Here is a 24,234-nt window from a genome sequence, read left to right as displayed (position 1 = left end):
GAATATTAACAATGAATTGGATTTCATGATGTCTCATAGGGGTGCCACTTCTTTAAATGAATGAAGTGACCCTCGTCTTTTTCAGGAGTGAACAACTTACAGCCCAAATCTCCTTCTTCAATACATTCACATCCCTCAGGCAAAACAGCGACATTTTTAAGGTGTGATTATTACATTTTTCTTCCTTAAAAAAAAAAAATCAGTCCTTCATGATGCTTGTAATTTGTAGCTTGTTTCAAGTGGGGCTGTTTGAAGCTGGATGGTTATTTGGCCTTCCTTTGGTCTTTCTAGTAATCAAATCCATGAATGTGAATCGTATATGACCAATTAATTTGATCTTACAAGTATTCTCAGGAAACAGGCTTTATTTACATGTCATAGCTATTTATTTCCTAGGAAGGAAATGGAATGCTCTGAAGGTGAATCCATTCAAGGTTAAGTAGATGAGTACAAGAGAATCCAGAATCGCTGGCAGCAGTGACATACACACACACACACACACACACACACACACACACACAACCTGGTTCTAATTCCAGTAAGGGTATGGTTAGCTGATGAGAGCTAAATAGCTTGAAATAGATCTATACTAGTCTTCCTTTATTTATTTATCAGCACAAATACAACACACACAAATGTATGTATGTATGTATGTATGTATGTATGTATGTATGTATGTATGTATGTATGAATGTATGTATAATCTTTATTGTCATTGTACTTAAATACAACAAAATTGGTTCAGGAAATGTCTCCTTAGTCCTAAATTGCTTCTCTCCTTGATTAGTTTCCACCCATTGCTTCTTGTCCTGTCCTCAGGTGTTTTGGAGAATAGATTATCCCCTCTTCTTTGTGGTAGCCCCTGAGATATTGGAAGACTGCTATCATCTCTCCCCTAGTCCTTCTTTTCATTAAACTAGACATACACAGTTCCTGCAACCGTTCTTCATCTGTTTTAGCCTCCGGTCCCCTAATCCTCATTGTTGCTCTTCTCTGCACTCTTTCTAGAGTCTCCACATCTTTTCTGCATTGTGGCGACCAAAACTGGATGCATTATTCCAAGTGTGGCCTTACCAAGGCATTATTTAATTCTGTAAGCAAGAAGCAGAAGAGGCTAAACTAGTTCAAGGCTGCGAGTTGAAAAGTTGGGAGGTTAAAAATCCATATTTTGTTCACTGCAGAATGATGTGTTTTGCCACACTGCTATTCCCCCCCATATTGCTGCTTCCGTACTCTTTATCTGCCAGTTAGAGAGTTTTATCACAATCATTTGGCTTGCCAAGAATCATAATCTTTTATGACATCCCTCAGAAGTTCCGTGTCAGGCCTGATGTTTCTGTGCACTGTTCAGTGCAAACTGGGCCTGTTGTTACTGTTGTTATTTCTGCTTCACACCACCCACTGGGAAACATGGAAACTCAGTGCTTGCCGACTGCTTTGGTACCTGTTTCTGAAAAGGTCTTGCTTGTTTATTTCTGTTTGGTTGAAACAATTGACTCCTTGGGGAATGACTTTTCAGATTCATAAGAATTAATGAATGGCTGGATGGATCCTTCAGCGTAAACACAGACATTTTTTTTGGCAGTATTAGACAAATATCTGCTTAGCCATTTCAAATTTCGATTTTCTGTTGTTCATTGCACAGAAATGCACAGGTACAGTATAGGTGGTACCTTGCTCAATAGTAGCAACTGTGAGAGGGATCTTGGAATTCTAGTTGACAATCATTTAAATAGGAGCCAGCTGTGTGCAGCAGCTGCCAAAAAAGCCAACATAGTTCTAGGCTGCATAAACAGAGAGATAGAATCAAGATCACATGAAATGTTAATACCAGTTTATAATGCCTTGGTAAGACCACACTTGGAATACTGCATCCAGTTTTGGTCGCCACGATGTAAAAAAGATGTGGAGACTCTAGAAAGAGTGCAGAGAAGAGCAACAAAGAGGATTAGAGGACTGGAGGCTAAAACATAGGAAGAACGCTTGCAGGAACTGGGTATGTCTAATTAAATGAAAAGAAGGACTAGGGGAGACATGATAGCAGTCTTCCAATATCTCAGGGGTTGCCACAAAGAAGAGGGAGTCAAGCTATTCTCCAAAGCACCTGAGGGCAGAACAAGAAGCAATGGATGGAAACTAATCAAGGAGAGAAGCAACTTAGAGCTAAGGAGAAATTTCCTGACAGTTAGAACAATTAATCAGTGGAACAGCTTGCCTCCAGAAGTTGTGAATGCCCCAAAACAGGAAGTCTTTAAGAAGATGTTGGATAGCCATTTGTCTGAAATGGTATAGGGCTTCCTGACTAGGCAGAGGGTTGGATTAGAAGACTTCCAAGGTCCCTTCCAACTCTACTATTGTATTGTACTTTGCAACTAACCACATGCTTCAAACCAAAAGAGATTTGTGATTTCATAATTTTAATAATTTAGCATTGCAGTTCTCATCTCAATCAAGTCAGTGTGTGTTTGTTGGACCTGAAAAAGTAGCTGTGATGTGTGATAAACTCATTTATGTTTTATTCGTGATGAAGTGGCAAAATAACAAAGTCAATTTAGTGAATCCTAATAGAAAATAAAATAGCAGAGTTGGAAGGGACCTTGGAGGTCTTCTAGTCCAATCTCTTGCTTAGGTAGGAAACCCTACACCACTTCAGACAAATGGTTATCCAGTCTCTTCCTAAAAAACTTCCAGTGTTGGAGCTTTCACAACTTCTGGAGGCAAGTTGTTCCACCAATCAATTGTTCTAACTGTCGGGAAATTTCTCCTTAGTTCTAAAATCTTGTTATCACTACTCCATTTGAAGTCCTTCTGTTATCATGTAACTTGCCTTCAAAATCTAATTTCTCAAGCAAAATATTCATTACTTCCTTCAATTAAGTCTTATGAGGTCTCAGACAAACCTTAAATTGAAAATAAAAAATTGATCTTTTTGTCTTAAAAAAAGAAAGACTTTTTCACCCTTTGACTTACCAAGCAGATAGTAACCATTTCTAAAAAAAAATTATGTTGCTTTAATTTCATTTCCCCTCCGTACAATTATTATTTTTTAGATGAGTCAGTAACTTCAGTAATCTTCCTTATTTAGACGTTTTGTTCATTTATTATTATTTTCCTCTGCGTGACAAATCTTCCACAAAGTTTTTTTTCCCCTTTCATTTGTTTTTCATTTAATCCTTTTTTTTTTCTCCAGGCGCCTTATTAGAAAGTGAAAAATCACCCTTTTATTATATATGCTTTCATCATCTCTTTTTATTGTTAACCTGCAGATATCATTTGCCATAACAGATATGCTAACTGGATCGGCTTAATGCAATTTACCGTTTCTTTTTTTTCAAGCCTCTGTAATTTGTACTTTTTGTAGTTATAATTATTTTTTTTAAGATAATAATAATAATAATAATAATAATAATAATAATAATAATAATAATAATAATAATAATAATAAATATTTATTTCTTAGCCGCACCCTCTCCCGAAGGACTCGGGGCGGCGTACAATGAAACATATGAAATAAATATGGACAAAACAAACATATAACAGAGACATATACCGAGACATACACAAGGAGGAGGTCGGCTGATAAATAAAACAATTAAAATACAATATTTAAAAACCCCTAGATAATTAAATATAATTAAAATACCCAGTAAAAGCCCGTCAGGAGCGATATGGTTAGATCAAAGTTGAGCCAGGCCAGCTGCTTGGAATAGGTGGGTCTTAAGCTTAATACGAAAGGAGCTAGACAGACAGACAAACAACCATCCATCCAGTGGTGGTTTTCAGTCAGTTTGCACCTATTATTTACTTTCTAAGCAGTTCAGGAAATTGGTTGTTGGAAGAAATCTCCTTTTGTTTTGTTTTTTCCACTTTCCAGGGCTAATCCTGTAAGGAAGGCAGGAAGGAAACCTTCTGGTGTTGTTTCTAGCCTAGCCTTTATTGCCCTGCTTACGGAAACTGCCTCTCCGGTTAACCCTTATTACATTGTAACAGCTAAGGCGAAGCGCCCATTGACCTGAGTGACGTTGAGTTGGCCACACCCACCCAGTCACATGACCAGTGAGCCCCACCTACCCAGCTGGTCATTAGGGCAGAAAAACGGTTCTTAAATTATTTGAATCCCACCACTGCATCCATCCATCATGGACACACAGAGACATATTGAACTCTTGAAAGCTGTCTAGCAAAAGTGTAGCTGTCTATTCTTATCCTAAAGCATAGAACCAAAAGCTAATCTTCTCATTAACATGCTTCAATTAACACTTAATTAGCATCTTCCAGCATGAGTCTTCTACCCGAAGCAGGAAAATTGACTTCTGTTTCTGCCTCTATAGAAAAATTAAACAAAGTGGCAGAGACTTTATGCTGTCAACAGAACCAAAAAAATAAAAAATCATTTTCTTAATATTTGTCAAAGTAGGATGAATGTCAGCAAACATATTAACCTGCTAACTTAAGCGTTTTATTTATTTATTTTTTCCCCACCAAAGATTTTTGTATACAATGTGTAGAATTTATTATATATTCCACTCGAATAGATTTTCTTTTTTACTTTTCCTGAGGGGGGGGGGAATCAGTATTTATTATGGATTCATACAATTAATAGTGCACCTTTAATTTCCGCAGAAAAGGAGGTGCTGTTTAGAAGGAAGGCATGCTGTCACCCGGTTACCCTAATGGACAAAATGGGCTAATAACATAACCCCCCCCCCCAAAAAAAAAAATCATTTTCTCGTTGCCCCTTATCTTTAAAGAAGAAAAATATCAAATGAAATAAATGGGCAGATAAGAATGTCATCTGGCTTTAAAAAAAAAAAAAAGAAACGCTCCTAGATTTTATTAATTTTATATGCACATCCGAATATTAGGCTTCAGCCCTCGTTCATCGGCTCTTTTCTATCAAGCTTGCTCACTTCATATGCCAGTGATGGCGAAACCTTTAGGCGCAGAGTGCCCAAATTAAGAGGACCGGAAACCCGATGGCTGGTTGTCCAGCATGCATGCGTGTCTCAGAAATCCGATGATTTGCTGGCTGGTGCACATCTCGGAAATTTGACAACCAGCTGGCTGAGTTGGGATGATGGCACACTTGTCCACAGAGATGGCTTTGTGTGCCACAGGTTTTCCATCACGGTCACATGCCATCCACATTAATTTAGGGCAGTGATACAAACCCTGAACTTTGGCTACTGATTGATCAACTTCTTCAGTGCTATTATTGCAACTATTATGTTTCCCACCAGACGGGATACCGGAGGAAGTGATGCCCATAATTTAAGATGTGTTAGCTGGTTTCATTATTTTTAATAAAAAAAAAACATCTCAATAGTTTCAGTTCTTTACCGTCTTTTTATCCAGTATAGTTTGTTAATTGTGACCTGACTGTGCTCAGATATGTTTGTGTAACCAAAAGACATGAAGCACAGGCTGTGGAACAGGTGGAAATCATTTCGCAGCCTCGTTCCCCTCACCGGATTTTTGATTGAAATGACAACAACAACAACAACTCCAAAAGGCCTCTTTGACAAGTGGGCAGCGGGCACAACGTTTGTCTAACTTGCCCAAGGCAGTTTCGGAAGCAGTAATTTGCAAAGTACTGGAAGGTTGTTGAAAAGGAAAAGCACACCAAAAGCAAAAAAAATGTTATGATTTGTAATTGCCAGTGTCAGAAAGGAATTTATGAAGTTCAAAAAAGTTGTCCCAAGATTAAATGCTTGCCTCATTATAGTTTCGCTATCCCTTATATTCATTTTGACAGGTAAAAAAATTGTTAGGTACTGGGCTTCTAATTCGAGTAGAGTAGAGTAGGCTAAAACATTTGAAGAACGGTTCCAGGAACTGGGTATGTCTAGTTTAATAGAAAGAAGAACTAGGGGAGACATGATAGCAGTCAACCAATATCTCAGGGGTTGCCACAAAGAAGAGGGAGTCAAGCTATTCTCCAAGGCACCTGAGGGTAGAACAAGAAACAATGGGTGGAAACTAATCAAGGAGAGAAGCAACTTAGAACTGAGGATAAATTTCCTGACAGAACAATTAATCAGTGGAACAGAAGTTGCCTCCAGAAGTTGTAAATGTTCCAACACTGGAAGTTTTTAATAAGATGTTGGATAGCCATTTGTCTGAAACGGTATAGGGTTTCCTGCCTAGGCAGGGGCTGGACTAGAAGACCTCCAAGGTACCTTCCAACTCTGCTATTATATTGTAGTAGAGTAGAGTAGAGCGGGAGAAGGGGCAGGGCGCATGTGGGAGACGTGTGCCCATGTGCAGGGGACGCACATCTGTGTGGCGTCATCCACACGTGTGCAGGGGGAGCACGGGGGGGGGGGGGAATGCAGTGAAATCTCCCCCCACGGCCCATTTTTGCTCCCAGGAGGCTGCAGGGAAGGCCCAAAATGGGTTGTGGGGCGGTCGTATGGGCCGAGATAGGGGGCGTGGCAGTCATGCAACACTCTAGATATAATTCTTTCCTTTTCCTGACTAATACAGGATAAATAAATACACGCCGGGTTATCAACTAGTTGTTTCATTAAAAAAAAAAAAAAAAAAACATGGTGCTTTGAAAGGTGACCTTATGCTAGGCATTTTTCTCCCCTCCAGGCACCTAAGTATACAAGCCAAGTCTGTAACAAACAAAGTTCCCCTCGATTTTCTCTGCCTAAACAACTCCTGTCTTTGCTATGATTGATAACAGGAAGCGTTGAAGGAAAACCATAAAAGAAGAGAATTGGAGGAAAAGACCAAGAGAGCCAAACTTGCCAAAGAAAAAGCAGAACGCGAAAAATTGGAGCGGCAGAAGAAGAAAAAGCAGCTGATTGACATGAATAAAGGTAAGGCGACGTGGATGGAGGCAGAATTGAGAGCTCAGTAAATGCCCCCCGTTCATTTGGCCTTCGGGAAGGGCATCGAAATCTGGTCCTCCCAGCTGGTCTGGGGCCTGAGGGGCCTCTGACCTCTGGAGGCAGATGACATGTTACGAAGATGATTTCACCTTTGTACTGTCCACCTCCTTGCTTTCCGTTTATTTGTTAATTTAGTACATTTTATTTATTCATTTTATTTAATCAGTGTTTTATCGTTTTATTAATTTATAATATGACATACAAAAGCAAATATTAGGGAAATGAGGAAAGGACAAACAGAAGTGGATAATAGGGGAAGGGAGAAAGCAAGGGAAAAAGAAAAGGCATTGACTTCCAACTCCTTTGATGCAGTAAAATAAGGCATTGAAATCTACCCTCAACTTTCTCTGTTGTCCCCTTCTTCTTCTTTTGCCCTCAGTTTTTCCCAGCATGAGGCTCTTCTCCAGGGAGTCCTTCCTTCTCATGAAGTGGCCAAAGTATTTGAGTTTCATCTTCAGGATCTGGCCTTCTAAAGAGCAGTCAGGGTTGATCTCCTCTAGGACTGACCGATTGGATGGCCTTGCAGTCCAAGGGACTCACAGGAGTCTTCTCCAGCACCATAGTTCAAAGGCCTCCATTCTTTGGCGCTCAGCCTCTCTTATGGTCCAACCTTCACAGGTTGGACCGTGTGTGTGTGTAGCGTGTGTGTGTATATGTATATATGTATATATGTGTATATGTGTATATATCTTGTCCCCAAAGACAAGATCCAGCTAGAAAACCAAGGAGTCTACGAAATACCATGCAAAATCTGCCCTGCAACATACATACAACATACATACATGCAACATACATACATACATACATACATACATACATACATACATAGGACAAACGAACAGGAGAATAAATGCATGCATCGCAGAACACAAGAACGCAGTCAGAAAAAAAGAAAAAAACTTCCTCCCTTTTCCAGCACCTTAAAGCTACAGGACATGAAATTAATTTTGAAGGAACCAGGTTAATCTCCAAAACTGAACACTTCAAGAAGAGAATAATTATGGAAGCTATCGAAATAGAGAATAAATACATACATACATACATACATACATACATACATACATACATACATACATACACACACACACACACACACACACACACACATATATATATATAGTGTTATATAGTGTGTGTGTATATATGTACATACATATATATATATATATATGTCTGTGTGTGTGTGTGTGTCTGTGTGTGTGTATGTGTGTGTGTAGATAGATAGATGATAGATAGATAGATAGATAGATAGATAGTGTGTGCGTGTGTGTGTGTGTATTATATGTATGTATGTATGTCTGCATGTATGTATAATGAGCTGCAACAGCTTTGATGCAGATTGACAATTGGATATGATAAAGGAAGCCACGCTGAGCTTGCTGGGTAACTGAACTGCCACTCTCTTGTGGACAAGGGCATTCACTGAGAGAGGGGATGAGGGGGAAGGCAAGGGAGCGAATCAATAGGCTCTTAATATCTCTGCTTTGCAGAGTTGCAAAGGACTGTTGAAATGCATGCTTTTTCTTCCCCATCCCATCGGATTTCCGAAACAGAGAAGAGAGATGACACAAATATGAATGAGATTGAACGAGAGATTACTTCACTCGGCAGTTGGCTGGTCCTTCCCTCTGTGATCATTTCAGCTCTGTGGTGAAGCACAGCTTAATCCATCCCAATCATAAAACACATAAAAATTCACAGTGTGTGGCTGCAGCTTGTCCTTTTTCTACCCAGTGAGCAAATCTGATGGGATTCAATTTGAGGGAAACAAAAAAAAAACACCACCAATATTTCTCTCTTGACAAATATTATGCAAGATGTCAAGGTATATTAGTTGTGTATCAGAATAAATCACGTAATGAGTGTGAATTGAGGTAGTGGGACTCTTCAGGGCTTCAATCAATCCCTTACATCTTACAATAAAATCAGCATAGGTTGTTATTTTGGGTTATTTTTTTAAAAAAGTTACATCTTTAGTTTGTAATCTATTATTCAGCAAGGCAATTAGTGCTGTGTTATTTTAAGAGGTCTTTTTTTTTAGCTTCTAAAAAATGGAAGGTATGTGTTTGCATTCCTGCTTTGCTGCAGTAAGTTTGCAGATTTGAAAGCTTCAGCAAAGTTACACTCACATTTTCCTCCTTCTAATTCTAAATTAATGTTGCGTAGACACCCCCCCCCCAACAATTGAAAGTTATAGGATAGATCAGGGGTCACCAACCTTTCAAACCTCAGGGACCACTCAATTCATAAGTTTAAATCCTGCAGACCATTAATATTGATTTTTTTTAAAAAAAAAAGATAAATAGCATTTAGTGCAATATAAAAAATTCAAATAATTTATCTGCAGACCACCAAAATTTTCTCATGGACCACTGGGCTAGATGATCACATTTTGCTATGTATATTTGTGCTGATTGCTGATTGCCAGCTGCCAGGAATTTGGCAATTCGATTCTCACTGACTCAAGGTTGACTCAGCCATCCATCCTTCCGAGGGGAGTAAAATGAGGACCCAGGTTATTGGGGGCAATATGCTGACTTTGTAAACTGCTTAGAGAGGGCTGTAAAGCACTGTGAAGTGGTATATATATATATACAGCCCAGGTTCAAATCCCAGTAAGGGTATGGCTGGCTGATGAGAGCTAAATAGCTTGAAATAGATCTATACTAGTCTCCCTTTATTTATTTATCAGCACAAATACAACACAAACATAGCAAAGGCAACATTAAAAATAAAAGTATGGTTTTCTGCCTGGATGGTCTTCTGTAATGAGCCGAAGGACAGAAAGAGGGAGTAGTGAGCTCCCTCCCATATTTGGGCATACCAGGGGTTGTAACACAAATACATATATATTTATATCTAAGTACTATTGCTGTTACTAATTCAGATCACAACTCAGCTGGGGTTTTTTTCCCTCCACTTTGAATTATGGCAAGAATATAGGAAATGCATATTGCTGTTACGTACCTGGTGAATACAAACCTGCATTCAATCCAATACAAATCTCTAATCTTATGCGTAACTAAGCCGATATAACTATTCAGTTATGACATTTCTTATGAGGTACATAAGTATGTAAAATGAAACCAAGGCCACCCACAACGACAACAGGCTTTAATGCAATAAATGTATTAGAAAACATTTTGATGCAAATATTACTTAATCAGAAACAATTTACATCTTCATTATCACTGATTACCATGGCAATTAAAATCACCTGTAAACTTTGTGGCATAAGAATGAAAGGAAGAATGAGCTGCCTCACGTATAATTAGTGTTGAATTAATTGTTTTGAAAGGTATATTAACATTCCCTTAACACAGATGAGCATAATAGAGTGAGTTTATTATTGGGGATTGACGGCTATCTGGCAATGTCAAGGTATTTCGCCTCGGAAAACACATTAGCATCCAAATAGCTAAATCCTAAGCCCATGTCTATTAATATTCAAAATTGCATTATGTGAATAGCTTCATTGTGCTTCATGCAGCAGAGTTAATTCTGTTCTTCTGATTAACAATCCAGGGTAAAGAGACCCAATTGCTGTTAAAACAGATGAATCCGTCCGTTTTAACTTCCCTTGACAGATCTAGGTAACTAATGCGGCTCTGAAATGTAGGAAGCATAGTGACAGATCCTTTTATCTGACATCTAAATGCCTTTGTCCTCCACTGAAACCATCTGGTTGATAGCAGTCTGTTGACCACATGCTTGGACAATCTTTGGTTTCATTGATGATGATAGTGGATTACAGGAGGGAAAAAAAAGTCTTGAAACATCACAAGGACAAATGATGTTTTTGATAGGGTGCTAAAACATGATTTCTGGGGGTTGTTGTTATTGGTTGCAAAGTCGTTTCTGACCCATCGCGACCCCATGGACAACGTTCCTCCAGGCCTTCCTGTTCTCTACCATCCTCTGGAATCCATTTAAACTCATGCCTACTGCTTCAGGGACTTCATCCAGCCACCTCGTTCTTTGTCGTCTCCTTCTTCTTTTGCCATGAATCGTTCCTAGCATTAGGCTCTTCTCCAGTGAGTCCTTCCTTCTCACTTGGTGGCCAAAGTCTTTGAGTTTCCTCTTTAGGATCTGGCCTTCTAAAGAGAGTCAGGGTTGATCTCCTCTGGGACTGACCAGTTTGATGGCCTTACAGTCCAAGGGACTGATACCTGATAGCTGATGAGAGCTAATTAGCTCAAAATAGATCTATACTAGTCTCCCTTTATTTATTTATCAGTACAAATACAACACAAAATATAAAAAGGCAACAGTAAAAATAAAAATATGGTTTTCTGCCTGCATGGTCTTCTGTGATATATATATATATGAGTTAACTTTCTCATGTTACTGCATTTTTAAAAGCCGCAGCATCTCTTTTGTATTGCATTCAGATAGTTAATTCTGCCAGATAGATATGACTACTTCTCGAAGTGTTTTACAGATAAATCAAAAGGAAAAAGAAAAGAAAAAGACCTTGGCATATGGTTTCAAACGTTTTAAAACCCAGTTATAATAGAGTTCACCATTCTCATTTTAAAGCATTACATAATCTTTCTCTCCAATTCTAGAAAATACTTCAATCTAAATATACAACTGTACGTAGCAGTGTTTTAGGAATGCATCCTTGCACTTTTAATTTCTTATCTCCAGGGAAACAGGCAAAGAAAGCAGAATATTCAATATTGTTGCATTGATATAGAAAGTTTAAATGACAGAAAAGGAGGAGTATGCTTATTTTGATGGTTATCAGAGGGTACGCAACATTTGCTGACATGTTTGTTATGTTGTGGAGCCAAACATTTTTTTAAAAAAAAATGATGTCATGCAGCTAACCTTTAGGTGATATTTTTGTGTTGGCTTCCAGTTCTCTGCTTTCATTTATTTAATGAGCCTAGAACATTGTGAAATAACAAACTTAAGTTACCTCCGTGGTCCAGAAGATTTATGCAGGTTCCTTCCCCCACTTCTTTCCTTCCTTCCCTCTTTCTTCCTGTCTTCTATCTCCTCTGTCTTTCTCTTCCTTCTCACTCTCTCTCCACTCCCTCATCTCTTTCTCTCTCTCTTCTTTCTCTCTCTCTTCTCTCTCTCTCTCTTCTCTCTTTTAATTACATTATGGTGCAACTTTTGAGACCTGATTAAAATAATATTATTATTCCATTCAATTTTACCATATTAGTAGTCCTCGGCTTACAATCATTCTTTTAGTGACTGTTTGAAGTTACAACAGCACTGAAAAAATGATTTATGACCGATTTTCACACTTACAACCATTGTTGCATCACCCCAGTCATGTCATCAAAATTTGGACACTTGGCAACAGGCAGGTATTTTCAACAGTTGCAGTGTCCCAGAGTCACGTGATTTCCCCCTTCCGACAAGCAAAGTCAATGGGGAAGCCAGATTCACTTAACAACTGAGTTATTGACTTAACTAGCCAAGTAACATTAGATGTTGCCTGGCACAGAAATGAGTTTGCTTTCCTTTATTCTTATGCCAGTATATTGGATGGTTTTGCTGTTGTTGGTTTAGATACAGCGCTAAGTGTTGTTGTTGTTTTTTTAAAAAAGGAAGATGATGTGGCTGTTTCTTAGAATTTGAATTTGACCCAAAGTGGAGCAAAAAAGATGGTCTGTCACTTCATCATTTGACAGGGAAATGACAATCTCCAGTAACCCAGTTCTCCAGGCAGGGATGTCTTAAGTAAAAAGTCTGTAGAGATTCTCAGTCATCCAGATCATGTTTATCTGAAAGGTGCTTTTCTTTTTCTTTTTTCTCTTTTTTTCAGGAGGCAACTGGACTTTCTTGTTGTTGTTGTTTTCTTTTGTAGACATTTTGCTTCTCATCCAAGAAGCTTCTTCAGCTCTGACAGGATAGTGATATAAATCACTACAAATCACTATTTAGATATAAATCCTTCCATTCCCCACTAACCTGTCAGAGCTGAAGAAGCTTCTCAGATAAGAAGCGAAACATCTTCAAAAGAAAAAAAAAGAAAAGAAAAGAAAGTCCAGTTGCCTCCTGAAAAAGCACCTTTGGGATGTGTTAAGTACAATTTCATCTACAAAAATTCAGGAGAACACAACAGGATACAGTCTTCAAGTTGGCCTAAGATGATCCGGTGTGCTCACTTTTGGAAAGTTATAGTCCTTGGTCTGATCAATGTCGAAAGACTACTATTGTGTAGTGGGCTTCAATAGGCAAGAACATAGCTGCAACAGCTTTTATTGACCCAAAAATGGAACTGAGGAACTGCAGGTAATTGCCTATGATTTACCGGTATACTCTAGGCCCACAGAGCCTTAACCAATCATAGAACTAGAAAAAGCCTTCCTAAATATAAATGTTCTATATTTCCCTCCAAAACAGTTGGGGTCATCTAAAGGTTAGTTTCACTTTAGCACAGTTAACAGTTAGGGTCATATAAAGGTTAGTTTCACTTTAACACAGTTAACAGTTAGGGTCATATAAAGGTTAGTTTCACTTTAACACAGTTAACAGTTAAGGTCATCTAACAGTTAGGGTCATCTAAAGGTTAAGGTTAGTTTCACTTTAACGCAGTTAACAGTTAGGGTCATCTAAAGGTTAGTTTCACTTTAGCACAGTTAACAGTTAGGGTCATCTAAAGGTTAGTTTCACTTTAACACAATTAACAGTTAGGGTTAGATTCACTTTAGCACAGTTAACATGATCATCTAAAGGTTAGTTTCACTTTAGCACAGTTAACACAACTATATACATTCAATACATAACAACTACCATCAAGAGCAAAAAATCTCATGTTGCTTCTTCTATTGGTGGTGCGGAATAGTGCACACAAATTGAAATGGTTCTACCTGATCAGGATTGCAAGAAAGATAGAGTCAACCCAAGAAACTAAATTCTACCTGCCAATAATATTACCTACCTGTCAGATAGGGTGCAGGGTCTCCTGCTTGGGTGAGGGGTTGGACTAGATGACCTACAAGGTCTCTTCCAACCCTGTTAATAACATTGTGTTACAATCTTATCCATGGCTATCCTCTGCCTGATGTTTTGAAGGCCATCAGTATTTAGTTCTTCATCTATAATTTAGTGGGAAGGGAGAAAATATATATATATCAAGATGATTATTATTATTTTCTGTCTAGAGTGGCATAGATTAATTATCCCATAGCTCTGTAAAGTATGCACCGTATTAATAGGTCACCCTGTGTTTTCAAGCTTTCTGCAAGTTTTCCGCATATATATCCATTTTTGATTAGGACCCAAATCCCAAATTGCCCTGCCTGACTATATTTGTGGTGCTGTGTAATTAACATTTCGTTTGTTTTAAAACATAATGAGAAACCCAGGGGGGAGAACCAGAGGTCCACTCCTAAGGAACTCCTTGGAATAACCCTGAACATTTCAACTTAATGCATTCCTGACCCACCGCCCTCCCTCCAAAACACACCAACCTGCAGTCAAGTCTTTTCGTGGAGATGTAAGGAGGATTCACATCCTTTTACAATCCGAACGGATGCTTGCCTATTTACATTTGGATAGCCTGCCCAAAGGACACGGTGGCTCAGTGACTAAGGCGCCAAGCTTGTCTATCAGAAAGGTCGGCAGTTGGGCGGTTCGAATCCCTAGTGCCGCGTAAGGGAGTGAGCTCCCGTGACTTGTCCCAGCTTCTGCCAACCTAGCTGTTCGAAAGCACGTAAAAGTAGAAAAATAGGGAAACTCTTCGTCATCCTGGTTTCTTTCCCTGAAGCAGCTTCCATTTGTCACTGTCTGTTTTGAATCTTTGCCCGATCCTACCTATGTTTAATATAAAGACATTCTCATTTGTCTTACGGTTAATGCCGAAAGTATTATGATTCCTGCTTGACACGGTAATAAATGGGAAAGGAAGCCTTTTTTCCTAGTGTTTAGCTTATCGCAGTGTCAAGTGGAAATCATAATGCTTTCAACATTAAGTGTAAGATGAATGAGAGTGGGTTTTTTAAAAAAAAATAAAAAATAAACAGGGATGTTTAGCTGAGATTTCTGTTGTGAAATTTGTCAATGAAATGCTGATCAATAATTTTGAAACTGAATCTGGACACCTGATACAATTGTCAGGCTTCCTGGAGAAGTGCATAGGTTGAGTTTCTTGCCTGTCCTTTCTCCTCTCTATATACATTCCTCAAACATCTCTAGATGGTTTGAAGGCTTTCTGTCCCATCCCTAAAGCTACAATGGTTACAATTTTTGAGCACAATTGACACCAGAATTTTGATTGCTAAGCAAATTGGAAAGGACCTTGTAGGTCATCTAGTCCAAACCCCCCACCCCACCCAAGCAGGAGACCCTACACCGCTTCTGAACAAATGACAGTCTAGTCTCTTCTTGAAAGCCTCCAGTGATGAAGCTCCCATAACGTCTGAAGGCAACTTCTTTTCCATTGGTTGATTGTTCTCACTGTCAGAAAATATCTCCTTATTTCCAATTTGAATCTCTCCTTGATCAGTTCCCATCCATTCTTCCTTATCTGGCCTTCAGGTGCCTTACAAAATAGCTTGATCCCTTCCTCTCTGGGGTTGCCCCTCCAATATTGGAAGTTGTTATCCTGTCTCTCCTAGTCCTTCTCTTCACTAGACTAGCCATTCCCAGTTCCTGCAACCATTCTTCATATTGTTCCACTGATGGCGATAAATTATTTTAAGGCTTAGAAAACAGTATGTATGTATGTGTGTATGTGTGTATACTGTTTCCTAAACCTTACAATAATGTTTCGCCATCAGTAGAACACTATGAATGAGTATGTATGTATGTATGTATGTATGTATGTATGTATGTATGTAAAGATTCCCCTCACACATATGTACTAGCCATTCCCGCCTGTAGGGGGCAATACTCATCTCCATTTCAAAGCCGAAAAGCCAGCGCTGTCCGAAGACATCTCCGTGGTCATGTGGCCGGTATGACTCAATGCCGAACGCACACGGAATGCTGTTACCTTCCCACCAAAGGTGGTTCCTATTTTTCTACTTGCATTTTTACATGCTTTCAAACTGCTAGGTTGGCAGAAGCTGGGACAAGTAATGGGAGGTCACTCCATTGCACAGCACTAGGGATTTGAACCACCGAACTGCCGACCTTTCTGATCGACAAGCTCAGCAACTTAGCCACTGAGCCACCATGACCCTTACATGAATATGTGTGTATGTGTGTGTGTGTATATATATATATATATATATATATATATATATATATGTATGTATGTATGTATGTATGTATGTATGTATGTATGTATGTATATGCATGCATAACATATACGTACGTACACACACACACACACACACACACACACACACACACACATATATCACAACCCCTGGTATGCCCAAATATGGGAGGGAGCATACTGCTTCCCTTTTCTGTCTATCGGCTCATCCTAGGAGCCATCCAGGCAGAAAGCCATTTTTTTTATGTTGCCTTGTTACATTTGTGTTGCATTTGTGCTGATAAATAAATAAAGGGAGACTAGTATAGATCTATTTCAAGCTATTTAGCTCTCATCAGCTAGCCATACCCTTACTGCCCAGGTTCAATTCCCAGTAAGGGTCTGGCTAGCTGATGAGTGCTAAATAGCTTGAAATAGATCTATACTGGTCTCCCTTTATTTATTTATCAGCACAAATGCAACACACACACACACACACACACACACACACACACGCATGCATACATACATATATAGTTTCTTAAACCTTAAAATCACCATCAGTAGAACAATATGAATACACACACACACACACACAGACACAGACATATTATCTCACAACGTTGATATCCTTTGGTTTCCAGCCTCGTAAGATATTTCATTAAGTTAATTTAGCAGTCTGTGAGCTGTGCTGAAATTGCTTGCTTCCCAGGACTTAGAAATGCGTCAGAAACATCTGCTGCATTGTGGAAGGACTAACATTCCCAATAAATTATATTTATGAAAAGCAAACCTACTTTAATCCCTTTGAGCTGCTCCTGAGATGGATTAAATGTCAGATCCATACTGTTACTCATGTAGGTGAGCAACTGGGTATGATTGAAAGAGGCGCCAATCTGATCTCTACCTAATACCTCGTTCCGCTCCTTCCCAAATTGCTATAAACTATCATTGGTTATGAAGTGGAGCAGAGCGCTCCAGTTTCTGAACAAGTTCCTTGTTGTCGAATGGAAAAATCCACTTTAAGAAAATAGCTTTTATGAGCAATTAAGTGGGCCTCTTTTAACAGGGATGCGACCGATTTATAAGGGTTTCTAACGTTCGTTTTTCTTTCCCTCCCGCTTTCTCTCTGTTGCTTTTAAAAAATACTTGAAGACATTGGAAGCATTCAATAGAAAATTAGTTTTCACCAAATTGGTAATTAGGCTGAAAAAGTAATATTGCATTTTATATGTTTTCTAAAGGAAGAATACAGTAATTCAACATTATTTAATTCCTTCCTACTTATGGTGGCGAGAGAAATGTAAATTGCAATAGCAGGTTGTAAGAACATCATGTCGAAACAGCTGCTTACGCCGAAAAAGTGGGTTGCGTAACCTTTTCAGGAATAGACAATATTTGGAACTAGATAGCTCTCTTGTTCTGCCATGAACTGTATTTCACCAATCTGTTAAGCATGTCATCTGATGGGTCTTAGGAACTCTGCCTTCTTATTCATTACCTTACTTACATATTTATATGTCATACTAGCCGATAAACCAGCATTGCCCAGGTATTTATTTATAGGTGGAAAATGTCCGGACCAAAAGTAATTTCTAATGTTGGATTTTCCCGCTTACCAGAAGGAGCCACCTTTGTGGAGTACTGTGAAGCCGTTACCATGGCAACTCCACTGCACTGTACAGTAGAAGTCATTTTAGGCACAACAGGCTGTATCTTAACAGAACACCCCCCCCAAGGGGTGTTGGGGGTGTCTTACCCCCACAGTATTTTTTTTCCAGAGTCATGAACGCACCACAGTATTCCTTTCTTCTATTTTCCCCATTACAAAAACCCTGTCAGGTGGGTTGATCTGAGAGAGAGGGACTACTCTAAAGTCATCCAGCCTGCTTTCATCCCTAAAATGGGACTAAAATTGAAGTCTCCTGGTGATTGGCCCAAAGTGGCCTAGGTGGCTATCATACCTAAGTCTGAACTAGAGCTCACCATCTCCTAGTAATTGGGCCAAAGTGACCTAGCTGACTTTATATAACCCAAGTGGGACTAGAATTCATTGTCTGCTAGCTTTTAGCCTGGTGCCTTAACCCCTAGGCCATACTAGCTCTCTGTTGCATTCTCTGCCACAGCACCTGCTTTCTGAAGCACCCATTTTCATGGTGGTTTCTTCCTCCAGCATATGTCTGGCTCTCCTCCTCCCCCTCCTCTCCCCTCCTCCTCCATCATCATTGAATGACTGCCTTATTGAGCCCACCAATGAATTTTCTAATACCAAGAAATGGTATATTTTGGCACAGTGGTTAGAATGCAGTATTGCAAGCTAATTTAGCTCACTGCCAGGAGTTTTATCCTGACCGGCTCCACCCTTCCATTCTTCCAAGGTCAGTAAAAATGAGGACCCAGATTGTTGGGGGCAATATGCTGACATTATAAACCACTTAAGAGAGGATTGCAAAGCACTGTGAAGTGGTATATAAGTGCTACTGCTATTTTGCTCTAGCAAGTTTTAAGTATTTACATCTTTGCGTACCCATGGACATGCATATATCTGTGGTCTATCATAGAAATATGAATAGGGATACTCTACAGTTCTCTTAGATTGTTTTTATTTAAATATTTCACTGAATAGGAAACTTTATATTGAATACCTTATATAGTGTAGTCCTCACTAAGTGGTGTTTGTTGTGCTTAGCTTAATAATAAATGCATGTAGATAAATTAAATTGATGTAAACATGTGGCCTTAATCTGTGATGATATTTTATTTGATTAATCAATCCACTAATGGGCATAAGAAAATAAACCTCTATCTTTTTTTTTAAATTTGAAGTTGACTCTGTAATCTTGTGTGGATAAAAGAAGTAACGTGACAGACTGGTCTTCTATGACCATTTCAGTATTTGTGCGTTATGTGTTTTTAAATTGTCAAAAGCTGTTTGAAGCTCTCAGAATAAAATAAATTGAAATTTAAAAATGCCAGTGATTAATGAGCAAATAAAGGTAACAATGATTAACAAAGTGAAAATCTTCAGCCCGCTTCCCTGAGTGCCCCAGACTTTCAAACATTTTTACAACCCAAACGCTCCCTGCTTTAGGAAGAAAAAATATCTGCCTATTTATTTTGAAACAGTTGGTTTTGCTTTTTATAGGCCTATTCACAATTTTTCTATCAGAATAAACAAATTCTAGTAAAATTATGTCTGAGTGAATAATGATGAACAAGACAGGAAAGGAGAGAAATTAGTAGTACAAAGTGTGATTTTAATGTCTCGGGTTAATAGAAACAAACCTGTTGCTCGCAATCACTTTTTTTTTCTCGATAGTTAAATAAAACTGACAGGTACAAACAGATACTTGTTTATATGTATTTACACTTTCATTAAAATGGAGACGCTCTCCGCAAAAATAGCAGAGCCAAAATTCTCATTATTAACAGGGGAGTGTTGATAGCGCCACATTCTGTGCATTTCTTAACATGTATTAATTCTGCTGCAAGATTTTCCAGCTTCATGCTTAGGGGACCTACAGATATGCACAGGATAACAGCAGCTGCAGATTAAACATCTGTATGTTTGTCTGTGGCCCACGTTATCAGTAAGATTAAAAACAAGGTCTTAAAAAACAGAAGGGATGTCAATTTCACTTCATAGAATCTTAGAAGCGAACTAGTCAATAGCTCTGCATGGAATTTAACAGCTTGCATCGCCCTGTCATACATGTCCTTAATCCGGTGCATTTTGTCATGCAAATGTAACCTTACTTTTTGCTTTCCATATCCGTTCTTTTCCCCAGTGTTCCAGCCTTAATTGCAAAGCAATTAATTTGACTTTTTTTTTTCTGCTATTCACAGAAGGGGATGAGACGGGAGTGATGGATAATCTGTTGGAAGCCCTGCAGTCTGGAGAAGCGTTCAGGGATCGCAGGAAACGAATGCCAAGGCCTCAAGGTAGGACAAACGATTGCATCCGGGGCAGGGACATAAAAATATAGCTATGATTGGAAAGCACAGTAGTCATGGGACAAAGGTAGCTATGAGGAACCTCCTTATGAGTTTCAATCGAAGTATCTTTTGGTGAAGAATTACCAGCGGGACATCAGTGTGCAATCAACGGATGTAATGGGATAATTATAATAACTGCCTCAGGAAAAACAACTAAAGTTCAAGGAGCTCCTGTTTTGATTGATACCACTGTAAATGAACGTAAATAATGCTCCGGAGTTTGTGGCAAATCATTAAAAATGTTCCAAATAATTAAATTGAGTCAACCGCAATCCTCAGCCTATAAGAACGATCAATCTTCATTTTTCATGGATAGAATTTGTACCTTGTCCTTCAGACTATTAATTTTGCTAAAACGCATGCTAATGAACATTCCTGAGTTGTTGTAGGGGGTTTTTTTAAGCGCTAAACGACAACGCAGAGCAGGTTCCTCTTCTCCGATCCCTCATGTACCATTATTCTGAGTTTGATGTGGTTTGATGTGGTTTGCCATAGCTGGCCGTCTCATGGAGTCGGCAAATGTGATTTAAATATATCACAATTTACTTGAAAGCCGCTGTTTCTTTCTTTCTTTCTTTTTTAACAGACTGATCAGAAGCTTCTAAATTTGGTCAATGTGTAAAGGAAGGAACAAAAGTTTGCAGGTGCATGGGGATACCTTGTTATTCCCATGCATATTTGCAATTCCACTTCTGATGTAAATATGGACATTGTGGGGATTGCACGGTGACATGTTTTAAATCAGGGGTGTCAAACTCAAGGCTGAGCTGCCATAGAAACAGCAAAGGATTGGCCCACAATGCCTTTGCAAGCGAAAACGGAGCTTTGTTCTGATCCAGGCTTCCCAAGAGCATGAAGAAAACTCCTGGTCCCAAGAAAAACCCCTTTTATTAATTGACTCTGAATTCTGCTCATTCACATACAGCAAAGTCATTCAAGGGAGGATTTACAGTCACAGACCTTATCTGGCTTGGAGAGCTGCCAAGCCGATATCTGCAAAACTTGACAAGGAGTCTCGGAGAGTCACGAACCAATTAAGCGAACTAATTGTCTCCTGCTAACTCCACTCCCCTTTCGCTCCTCTTTTATTTCCTCTGTGAGGGGCCACTCATCGTTCACCTGTGGCCTTACTCCCAAGTCGACCCCTGTTCTTTAGCTGTTCCCTTCCTCTGGCCATTCTGTGCATGCGCACACTGGAAACAGGCTCCAGCTGTTCTTCTGCCACACTGATGTGGCAGTGTGCCACAACCTCCTCACTGTCTGAATCTGCTGCCAGCTTTTCTGGCCACTGGTGGGCCACAACAGGCTATGTGTGGCCCATCCATCATGGCCATGCCTACTCTGGCCCCTCAAGGCCAAACACAACCCTGATGCGGCCTTGATGAAATTGAGTTTGACACCCCTGTTTTAGATTGAACAGTGTTCAAAATGTAAAGACTGTGAAAATTGTAAAGTAAAACCCTACTTTCAGTCTCAGAAGATCTGATCTGACTGTGAGTGGAGAACATGGTTACTTCTTCTTCCTTCTGTTTGCATTCATGTTCCTAGGGCCATGTTTATTTTTAACAGCAATCCTTTAGGAGAAATCAGTAGACAAGAAAGGACATTGTAGAGTTATGTACTATTAACCTAATTATTTCAGAAGGTGATCATGATTAACGTGATGAAATTAGCAACAAAAAAGAATCAATTAACAAAGACTGAATAGTCCAACGTATAACGGAAGATTGAAGACTAAAGGTTGCGTTTTCCCTCACTTGTTTACTGACTTAATGTCAGCTGATAGTTTCAAAGACAGTTTATTCAAATTCCCCAATAAACTAAATTAGTTAGGAGGTAGTAATATTGATCCCATCCTAATGTACGAAAAAATTTAAAAATTTAAATAACAGTCTTTCGGGTCCAAATGTCTCTATTGCATATCAACATAGGACACAGCTGCTTTAAAGAGCTTCAGCTATCCACCTATCTGAAGCTCTTTAAAGCAGTGGTGTCTTTTCTTGGGATCACTTGGCTGCCTCCCACGGCTCCAAAGCATATTTTGAAATCAAATTCAAAGAAGCATCATTTCCCAATGAAAAGTTTGGTTGTTCAGAAGAACAACCTCTCTGATTTGTTCGTTTGTCCCCTAAAGTTCATAATGCTGTCTTATGAATTTTTGGATATCTTCCTAAGTAGGTATGAGATTGCAGCATACATGAAGCTGAAATAATTGCAAGGGTTTGTGTGTGTGTGTGCGCGCGCGCGTATGTGCGCACTTGCATGTGTGTATTTCGAACTATCCTAAAAAACATGCCTGGAGCAAAAATGACAGAGCTAATTACAGGTGGGAGGCAGGTGGATGGGCCTATCACACGTGGAATGGCCAAATTGATCAATGATGTATAAAGGCAAATATCTCTTCAATGGTAATTTTTACACTCTGACGATGTTAGCAGAGGCTAACGAAAGCTAAGTAGACAATATATTTTAAGTCCCGGAGATTGCAATGTCTGTCTCTTCTTATATATATTTCTATTATATGTCTGTGTTTGGGTCTTTGTAGAGACAGAGACCTATTTGAATTTACCCGTATGCCATATTTTTAACGAAACATCTGTTTCAGCAGATATTTATTTCATATTTTAATGGTGAGAATGCTTTTTAATTAACTTCTTACGAACGTAACTTTTGCATGGTGTATTTTCAGCATATACACTTGAGATGAAACACATGTTCTATACATTTTTCATCTGTGAATGTTTTCCCTCCAACATACAGGGCATGGCTGATATTTTGGGCATAGGAAGATTTTAATGTAAATTCTGCATCTTCTGTAGACTTTTTAAAAACAGGGATGTAGTGATTCAATAACTCAAAATGTCAGTATGTCCTAAAATGCCTGTTCCTTTAACAATTCTGAATGTCCTGCATCAGCTAAAACTATGAAAGGGACAAGTTTTAAAAGGCGTTCATCATACCTTCACCAATTATCTGTGACCTTTTATCCTAGCCACAAGCTATGAGACGATAAAACAAGACCAATTCTGAAATATATTCCCTCTAATAATAGCTTAAGTTATTTCTTTTCTTTCGTAGCTAACTGTTCTTATTTTTTTATTTATTTTTTTACTTTCCTCTATGCTGCTAAATCTTTTACTATAAAATTAAACATTTTAGAAACATTAATAGCTGCTGCCCTTTTAGGAATGTCCTAGTTCAGAAATATTGCATCTGCAGGCTTACTCCATGCTATAATTTCCTTCTTGCTGCAGAGTAGTTATCACCATGAAATGGTTTAGTTACTAACTCTTGAGACTGTAAGTTAGACATTACGCATTGTAGGCTGAATCAAGATGCCTATGACTTGTAATGTTTGTGTATTACATGCAGCTTGGGACACGGTGGCTCAGTGGCTAAGATGCTGAGCTTATTGATCAGAAAGTTCGGCAGTTCGAATCCCTAGTGCCGCGTAATGGAGTGAGCTCCCGTTACTCGTTCCAGCATCTGCCAACCTAGCAGTTCAAAAGCATGTAAAAATGCAAGTGGAAAAATAGGGATCACCTTTGGTGGGAAGGTAACAGCATTCTGTGCTCCTTCGGCATTTAGTCATGCCAGCCACATGACCAGGGAGACGTCTTTGGACAGTGCTGGCTCTTCGGCTTTGAAACAGAGATGAGCACCGCCCCCTAGAGTCAGGAATGACTAGCACATGTGTGCAAGGGGAACCTTTCCCTTTCCCTTTAATATATACCAGCTGGAACAATTTAAGATGTCTCTGATCTCCTTAAGGATAAGGGAAGTGTACACACTCAGAATAATGTTTAAGTAAATCAATTCCCCACAATAAACCCTTAAAACAAGCCAAATAAACTAGGAATTCAGTCGCCAGATTTTATTTTCCAGGTAGTTCACTCACATCCTGTTGGATCCTGATCTCATGGGGATTAGACAGAAAGGAGAGAACGATTTGCACGTGCTCAACACAACCGTAGCATCACATCTATATTTGTAAGGTGATTTTGCTCTCAGCCTCACACATGCAAGGGCAGGAAAATAGAGACAACAGGAACGCTGCCGTTGGAAACTTTAAAAGGAGGTTCTTGACAACACTAATGAGATTAAAGCAGAGTCCCATTAATCTGATTGCTTCCTTTGTTACTTTTCTCCACATATTTCTGTGGTTCCTGCTGA

At 39.1% G+C, this 24,234-nt stretch overlaps 1 protein-coding gene across 1 annotated transcript in view; it reads left to right on the top strand.

The window, feature by feature from the left end:
- The window catches only part of DIAPH2 (diaphanous related formin 2), a 276,134-nt gene that overhangs the window by 173,918 nt on the left and 77,982 nt on the right, over positions 1-24,234 (top strand). The window contains exons 25-26 of the mRNA XM_081963960.1: positions 6,692-6,827; positions 19,912-20,007. Of these exons, the coding sequence (XP_081820086.1) occupies positions 6,692-6,827; positions 19,912-20,007 (232 nt within the window). The remainder of the gene's footprint in view (positions 1-6,691; positions 6,828-19,911; positions 20,008-24,234) is intronic.

Source organism: Natrix helvetica (assembly GCF_964273705.1).
Source record: "Natrix helvetica genome assembly, chromosome: 11".
Lineage (NCBI taxonomy): Eukaryota > Metazoa > Chordata > Lepidosauria > Squamata > Natricidae > Natrix > Natrix helvetica.
The sequence above is the reverse complement of the archived record's forward strand: the minus strand, read 5'-3'. Positions and strand labels throughout refer to the sequence as shown.